The sequence below is a fragment of the Pleuronectes platessa genome, chromosome 24, assembly GCF_947347685.1.
Source record: "Pleuronectes platessa chromosome 24, fPlePla1.1, whole genome shotgun sequence".
Classification (NCBI taxonomy): domain Eukaryota; kingdom Metazoa; phylum Chordata; class Actinopteri; order Pleuronectiformes; family Pleuronectidae; genus Pleuronectes; species Pleuronectes platessa.
In genome coordinates, this window is record NC_070649.1 from 1,225,325 (window position 1) to 1,233,633 (window position 8,309).

Consider the following 8,309-nt stretch of genomic DNA (forward strand, 5'->3'; position numbering starts at 1 on the left):
ATCTGTTCTTTGGCAGATTTCTGTTATGGTAACGAGGACTTGGCGTTTTCCATCAGCGAGGCCATCAAGCTGTGTGTGACGGTGGTCGCCTACGCCCCGGAATCCTTCCGGAGGTATGGAGACACACTCATCTTCATGTGTCCTCCCCCCCCCCCCCCTGCTCCCACATCTGTCCTACAACAGCTTCTCTTCGTGTCCAGTCTCCAGATGCTGATGGTGCTGGAGGCCTTGGTTCCCTGTCACCTCCAGAAGCTGAAGAGCAACACCATCACCATGGAATGTGCTTCAGCCGCCAGGGATGAGATCGCCGCCATCGCTGCTCTGGCCACGTCGCTGCAGGCGCTGCTCTACAGCTCAGAGACGCTCACAAGGTCCAGCAGAGCTCAGTCTTTACACGTTGAAGCTGCAGGTGATGTAGATGCTGATGATTTCATCCACACCTCCTCCACAGGCCCATGACAGCGCCACAGCTGTCCCGCTGTGACCAGGGCCACAAAGGAGGCACCGCGGCGAACCACGCCATGTCCGGGGGGGTCAACACCAGGGACAACCTCCACCTGCTGGAGGAGGGCCAGGGGATGCCGAGGGAGGAGCTGGACGAGCGGATCGCCCGGGAGGAGTTCCGCCGGCCAAGGGAGTCTCTGTTGAACATCTGCACCGAGTTCTACAAACACTGTGGACCACGACTGAAGATCCTGCAGAACGTGGCCGGCGAGCCGCGGGTCACGGCCCTGGAGCTGCTGGACATCAAGTCCCACATGAGGTGACCTGTCCTCCATCACTGATTCAAGATGTCTCTCTGCAGCAGAGACAAATGAAGACAGCTCTGTAGAACCCGCTCTGACACTGTGTCCCTCTCTCTCTCTCCCAGGCTGGCAGAGATCGCCCACGCGCTGCTGAAGCTGGCGCCCTACGACACCCTGACCATGGAGAGCCGCGGGCTGCGGCGCTACATCATGGAGATGCTGCCCATCACCGACTGGTCCTCAGAGGCCGTGCGCCCCGCCCTCATCCTCATCCTCAAGAGGCTGGACCGCATGTTCAACAAGATCCACAAGATGCCCACGCTCAGGTGCGCTCGCCCTCAGGCTTTATGCACCAGGTCTGTTGAACACGATCTTCTTCTCCGTCTCCCTGTGCGTGTCGTGCTGTGCCGGTGCCGTGCTGTGTACCGTGACTCGACGGCTTCTTGGCACTGTCCTCTGTAGCGCTGCCTCGTGGGTGATGTACCGTAAGAGCTGCTGTAGCGTGTCTGTGTGCGGATCCTCGTGTGTGAGTGTGTGTGTCAGTGCAGTGTGTGCAGCTGCCTGTGTTTGTGAGCTTTCAGTATTCACTGTGAGTTCAGGCTTCAGGTCCGATTCATTATTGATCTGCTGCCTCGTTCACGTCTTTACCTCCATGTGTTTTTATTTGGTTGTGCGGTGGTGTTGTGTTGTTGTGTGTTCTCCAGGAGACAAGTGGAGTGGGAGGCGGCCAGCAGCCTGATCGAGGGGATCTGCCTCACGCTGCAGCGACAGCCAATCATCTCCTTCCTCCCGCACCTGCGCTCGCTGATCAACGTCTGTGTGAACCTGGTACGAGGACACACACACTTCTGCTGCTTCTCCTGTGTTGTGTTGGTTTTTTGAAGTGTGTCTTTGTGTGTTGTCAGGTGATGGGTGTGGTCGGCCCCTCCAGCGTGGCCGACGGGCTGCCGCTGCTCCACCTCAGCCCCTACCTCTCCCCCCCACTTCCCTTCAGCACGGCGGTGGTCCGGCTGGTGGCTCTGCAGATCCAGGTCCAGCTCATCCTCCTCTTCATCGAGTGAATCCCTCGTTCATATCCTCTCACTGAAGTTACTCACTCTGTGTTTGATTCTCAGGCCTTGAAGGAAGACTTCCCTCTCAGTCACGTGATCTCCCCGTTCACCAATCAGGAGAGGAGGGAGGGGATGCTGCTCAACCTGCTCATCCCCTTCGTGCTGACGGTTGGTTCTGGGAGTAAAGGTACCGAGTCAGCATCGTGGATTTAATGATTAAACACCTTTAAAGGCTCTGGAGAGAAGATAGAAACACAAGTGTAGATCTGCTCCAGCTCCTTTGTGTTTCTGTCTGTCCCGTGGTGCAGACAGCCCCCACCTGGAGCAGCCTGAGATCTTCCTGCTCCTCCAGACCGTCATCAACATCCTGCTGCCTCCTCGCATCATCTCCACCTCTCGCACCAAGAACTTCATGCTGGACGCTTCTCCGGCGCACTGCTCCACGCCGGGCGACACGGGGAAGGACCTGCGCCGGGAGGGGCTGGCCGAGTCCACGAGCCAGGCTGCCTATCTGGGTGGGAAGACGACACGTTCCATCTTGATGAGTGAAGATACGTGCTGCTTCTTTTGTTTTAACATGTCTTCTCATCCACAGCTCTGAAGGTGGTGCTGGTTTGCTTTGAGCGCTCGCTGGGGAACCAGTGGTACCGGCTGAGCCTGCAGGTGAAGGAGATGGCGCTGAGGAAGGTGGGCGGCTTGGCCTTCTGGGACTTCATCGACTTCATCGTCCGAACCCGGATCCCCATCTTCGTCCTGCTGAGACCTTTCATCCAGTGCAAGGTACAGACTCAGAGACTCAGGTGTGACTCAGCGTTTCACGTCCCTGTGTCCTCACCTTGGTTCTCCCCGTCTCTCGTCCAGTTGTTGACGCAGCCGGCCGACTCCCAGGAGGAGATCACCGCACGCCACCACATCGCCGACCAGCTGGAGCGACGCTTCATCCCCCGACCGCTCTGCAAGAGCTCGCTGTTCGCAGAGTTCAACAACGAGCTGAAGATCCTGAAGGAGGCCGTGCACAGCGGCTCCGGTCCGAGAACACACAAACTACAACTTAACTTCTGATTCTGTGGGTTTTTATATGTTCTGATTCCATCTTGATCTCCCCCCGCCCGACAGCTTACCAGGGCAAGACGTCCATCAGCACGGTGGGCACCTCCACCTCAGCCTATCGCCTCAGTCTGGCCACCATGTCGCGCTCCAACACCGGCACCGGCACCGTGTGGGAGCAGGAGAGTCAGCCGTCACGCCAGCCGTCCCAGGACACGCTCAGCCGCACCGACGAGGACGAGGAAGAGAGTCAGACACTTTCCTGTTCTACTCCATCTTTCCACATGTGTAGAACTTGATCTGGAGCTCACTGTCCTCCTCTCTCTCCTCAGACGACTCCATCAGTATCCCCAGCGTGGTGAGCGAGCACGAGGTCTTTCTGCCCCGGGTCATGACTCAGCGGAGGTTCTCCAGCCACGCCACCGGCTCTGCAGCCGCACAGCCCGAGACTCACCGCACCAACATGCTGCCCAGCCACAGGTAACCCCCCCCCCCCCACCGACACAAACACACACTCACAAACACACACAGATCAGAGAATCTAGTTTTGCAAGAGAGAACAGATTTGACTCTGAATTAAAGGTTAAAGATGGCGGCGCCTGTCTCAGGGATATTTTAGCTTCATCTTTGTTCAATGAGAGGAAGAAGGAACATTTCTCAGATTGTTAATGTAACATGAAGAATGTAAAGTTTCATATCCCACAACCACAGTCATTTTATCTGTGTTTATCTCTGTTTATATAAAACAATGTCTTTATTTAACAGTCTCAGCTTTGTGACATATCTCTGTCTGTGGGTGAGGACATGTTGAACCAATCAGCTCTTAGCGAGCGCCCTGGTGAGGACAGGACTCGGGGGTCTGACCCGGTGATGGATCTTCTCCCTCTAAACTCCCACTCTCCCGCTTCGCCCCGTTTTTACAGTGAACCCAATGTGCTAGATGAGTCCCAGGGCCTCCTGCAGGAGGGTAACCTCTCTAGGTACAGTGGCTCTCTGTGTGTGTCCCGTTATCTGTCTGCCAGTGGGAGGGGCATGGCCTCAGGACGGCCTCCTCTATTGGCCGTCGATCACTCATCCACATCCAGTCAAATCGCCTCAGCCCTTCACCCTCACCTGTCTCTCTCTCTCTCTCTCTCTGTGTGGCCTTGTCTCTCTCTCCCACCTTCCTCCCTCTGAGCTCCACACTGACCCTCATCCTCCTCAGCTCATCTGCTGTGCTATCCTAACCAGGCCCCTCCCTCGTGAGGAGGAACCTAACGAGGGGCCCCGCCGGCCCCCGGGGGGGCCAGGGAGCTCCGCCTCTGTTTCTCCTGTGTTGACGGTTGATGTGCCATCACCGACGCCGGCCTCTCTCCCATTGGTGCCGTGGTGTCTCATGCTGTTTCTGTGTCTTCAGGCTTGTCACTGGTCAAATTGGGTCCGTCTCTGGAAACCAATCTGTCGGGGCAGCGGGAACTGGGGCGGCAACACAAACAAGGACTCGAACCTCTTATCTACTCACTGTTACCTCTAATGAAGCCGATGTTTCACACTTTAAATCCATAAATAATCACAATCCAACACGTTCACATCAACACACAAGTTTGTGTTGTCAGTTGCTGCTCCAGCCCCGAGCCTCCCCCGGTGTGTTGTCAGTGTCTGAATCATGGCGGCACTGTTTCCTCTCTGCACTGTGATCTGGTGTTGTGTGAACATATGTGTGTGTCTAGTGTTGACTTGGTAGAGTAGCAGTGACATCTTGTGGTCAGTGAGCGCACACACACACATACACATACAGGGCGGTGTTTGATTCCTTCGTGGAGATGAATTTGTGTCTTTCTGTTCATGTGTGTGTTTGTGTGTGTGTGTGCACGTGATTAACTGAACCAGGGTTGCCAGTGTGCAGAGTGAACCAGGGCAACACAACCTCCTGTTACAGCCTCCGTTAGGAAGGAAGCGCGGCCTCAGACAGGTGAGGACGTCCACTTCCTCCTTCATGTCTTTTATTTAAATGTGTTAGAGCTTTTCCACTTCAACTCATGACTCGGCTGAAACTGTAACTGTGCCCGTCCTGCAGCTGCGGCGCCCCCTGCTGTCCATCCCGAAGAACGAACCCCGAGATCGATCTGGAGCTCGACTCTCGACGACTCGCCGGAGCATCCAGCCCAAGAACAAACCTCTGGGTAACCTCCTTCAGTGTGTGTCTGTGTGTGTGTGTGTGTGTGTGTGTTCCCCACACTCCCAGTCAGCACACAGACAGAAAACCAGACCAGTTGTCTAACTGGTGTGTGTGTGTGTGTGTGTGGACTGGGAGTGCCCCGTCCTCCTGTCCTCCTCTTTGTTCCGATGTTGTTGTTGTTGTTTGTCTCACACTGACTCTCACTCTGTTCTGTCCCACGTTGTGAAATAAAGAGACTTTATTGGACTGCGAAGGTGAGACACCACCTTTAACCTTTCCTCTCCACCCTGCAACGGCCCGCCCCCTTTCTATCTGCAACCTCACCCAATAGGGCGCTCTGCATGTCTGTCTTGCATACCCCCCTCCCCCTGCCTCCCCGCCCCCCTCCTCCTGTCCCACCCCTGCCTCCACTCTACTTTCATGATGCTGATTTGTTAGAGTACCTCGTTGACCTTTGACCCTGTGCACGTGTTGCCCCACAGCGCACGGAGACCAGAAGAGGTCGGTGACCTTCACGGAGGCGTCTGCGGGGATCAGCAAACCCCCGACCCCCGGCGCCGTGGACCCTGGGGGGGAGGGGAGGAGGGGGAGTCCAGGCCTCTGTAAGACGCCCACGCTGGAGGTGCCCTCAGCCTCGTCTGCCACGGTCACCGCCGACCTGCACGCTCCTGGGAACACGCAGGTACGGAGGCCCAAGGAGGCCAATTCAAAAAAAGATCAAACTCTTATTTCACAGGGTGATTCAATTGGTGGTTTTGCATTAAGACAGAACCACCTCTGTGATTGGCTGCTGCTTCACCTGCGTTTCCACCAAGGTGTTATTAATCAGGGACAATCAGGCTAATTAACATGGTGGCTGTCAGTTCCACTTCTGTCCACCAGGTGGCAGTCAAGACTATACAACAATGAGGTTATTTGTTCTTATAAAATGAGTAAACATCCGTATCAACAGTTTTACAGGAACTACAGAACAATGAGTTATTAGATGATGAGTGATGAGTCACCAGGATATAAAGTTATTGATAATAATTCTTCTTCTTCTGGTCTCCAGGCTGCGGGGGCCATAAGCAGCAGAGAGAGGAGAGAGCAGTGGGGGCTCCGCAGCAGCCTCTCCCCTCCTCCCTCCATCTCCAGGCCCTCCACCCCGACCCCCCCGTCCCGAGCCTGCTCCCCTCTCCCCTTATCCCGCACCTCCTCCCCCCTGCCTCCACCGCTCCCAGTGCTGGGCACCACCCCGGCCCCGGGCCCCCCTCTGGCTCCCCCGCTGCCGCCGCAGACCTCCCTCCTCCCTCCGCTCCTCCCTCCGCTCCTCCCTCCACCCCCCCCGGGGCCGTCCAGGATCAGAGAGAGTCCCGGGGACGAGGACACCACGGCGCTCCTGCCACGCAGCAGCACCCTGCTGCACCTCAGTGAGGACGGAGGCACGGAGAACCCCCTCCTCACCCCGCTGCTGGCCCCGCCCTCGCCCCGCAGGTCGCCCCCCCCGCAGGTCGCCCCGCCGCTTCCCTCTGCCCCTCTCCCCCGTGGACCTGGACCTGGACGAGTCCCACGTGTGACAGATGCTGATAACAGCTCTAAACACTCATGAGCAAAAAATGAAAAAGTAAAAACGAACATTTAGATTTGAAAGTGTTTAGAGAGAGAACCAGGAGAGGAGAGGACATCTGTCTGTCTCCACCACCGATCTGTCCCTCACACAAACTGCTGTCTCCTCACTTCAGCTCTGACTTCATCTCTCCAGTGATGAATATCAACGCACAGACGAATGCTCGAATGTATATTTATAGCAGCAAATCTTCTTTATCTCTCGTCTCCATCACAGAAAGATTTATTTTATTAGATTTTACGTCAGACAAAGTTTTAACACCGACTCAGAAACGGTTAAATGGTTGATATTTAAATTATAAAGATGTCTATATAGAAGATATATATACATTTAAAAATATGCTATGACTTGTACAAAGGTTACAAAGGAGACACAATACTAAAAGCCATTCTAATGTTGTTAGATAATTATAATAAGTGATGATATGGAGCAGGAGATAGAAGGTAGATTCTATATTTGAGAAAATTATTATATGTTATTATAAATCTAAATCCTAGAGCTTTAAACTCTGGTGAAATCCACGATTTGTTGCTTTTTAAATGAGATTAATGTATTTAAAGTGTCAGAATCTCTGGAACTTAAGTGATTAGATCAGTTGTTCTTACTTTACCACACATGCGTCCTGTGAACTCCACAGATCTGTGCTGCTCGGCCTCTCAGCAGATTCTCTGTGACCAAAGACTGTCTCTTCATTCTTCGGCTCTGAAGACAAAATGTCTCTCGTCCCGATGTGGAACGTCCTGTCTCCTCGCTCTTCACTCTCAGACTCAGAGACGTCTCTTTGTGGGTCGCTCATTCCATGCCTTAATATTAATCTGTGTTATTTCTGTCCGGTGATAAAACCTCAGACCTCCAACACGTCTACTCGCCCACGATGCGTTCAAGGTCCCACGATGCGTTCAAGGTCCCACTCGAGCCTTCGTGACGTCAGAGGAGCAGAATAATAATATATTTACATCATCGTGGGTGGATATCCAGATTTATAATATTTACTGTAAAACTGTCCTGGTATCTGCGGTGTTCAGTTTGAGCAGATATTGATCCGTGCCATACACCAATGCACTGTGAGTGTTTTCTTATTTGCTGCTTGTGTTTCATTCTGTGAAAATGTTCTAATCATGTGTGAGTGTGTATGAATTATATTATCTGACAGAGGCTCGTTCAACTTAATGTGCAACACATATCAAGTGTGTCCAGCTTTGTGTAGAACCACTTCAATGTCTTTAAAATACAAAGAGTTCCCTTTAAATGTCCCGTGTGTGTGTCTGTCCAGTTGAGTCTTCTTTGTGCAAACTTAGAGTAAATATACACAGAATATTTCTGACATGTCTAAATAAATGGATATTGTTTACAACGCGTTTCAGCCTTTACTTCATTTCTAACTGAGTGGGAAGGGACAGAGGTCAGAGAGTCAGAGAGGCAAGGCAGTGAGGTGCTGGTTCAAATCCCCAGCAGAATATACAACCATCTTCAAACTGTCAATGAATGAGCTCATGATGTTAAACCATCACATCATGTTTTATAGTTTGAGTTAAACAAACTTCTCCCTGTGGATCTACCTCACTTGGTATATTCCAGGTCGCCCCCCTCCATCCCATTGGACCCCTCCACTTCCGGTTTTCCACATTTAAGACTATATTATGTGTTTGACATGTTTTATACTGTGAAGAGAAAGATAATAAATAATACTTGAGACATCG

The 8,309-nt window shown here is 53.0% G+C and overlaps 1 protein-coding gene across 1 annotated transcript in view; it reads left to right on the forward strand.

The window, feature by feature from the left end:
* The window catches only part of LOC128431035 (protein unc-80 homolog), a 28,810-nt gene extending 22,251 nt beyond the window's left edge, over positions 1–6,559 (forward strand). Inside the window, 19 exon segments of the mRNA XM_053417235.1 lie at positions 17–113; positions 201–371; positions 452–763; positions 872–1,102; positions 1,451–1,574; positions 1,652–1,777; positions 1,862–1,985; positions 2,107–2,313; positions 2,394–2,578; positions 2,660–2,825; positions 2,915–3,094; positions 3,178–3,325; positions 3,769–3,825; positions 4,715–4,796; positions 4,902–5,007; positions 5,237–5,257; positions 5,486–5,685; positions 6,055–6,461; positions 6,463–6,559. Of these exon segments, the coding sequence (XP_053273210.1) occupies positions 17–113; positions 201–371; positions 452–763; positions 872–1,102; positions 1,451–1,574; positions 1,652–1,777; positions 1,862–1,985; positions 2,107–2,313; positions 2,394–2,578; positions 2,660–2,825; positions 2,915–3,094; positions 3,178–3,325; positions 3,769–3,825; positions 4,715–4,796; positions 4,902–5,007; positions 5,237–5,257; positions 5,486–5,685; positions 6,055–6,461; positions 6,463–6,559 (3,041 nt within the window).
* The last annotated feature ends 1,750 nt before the right edge of the window (positions 6,560–8,309 follow it).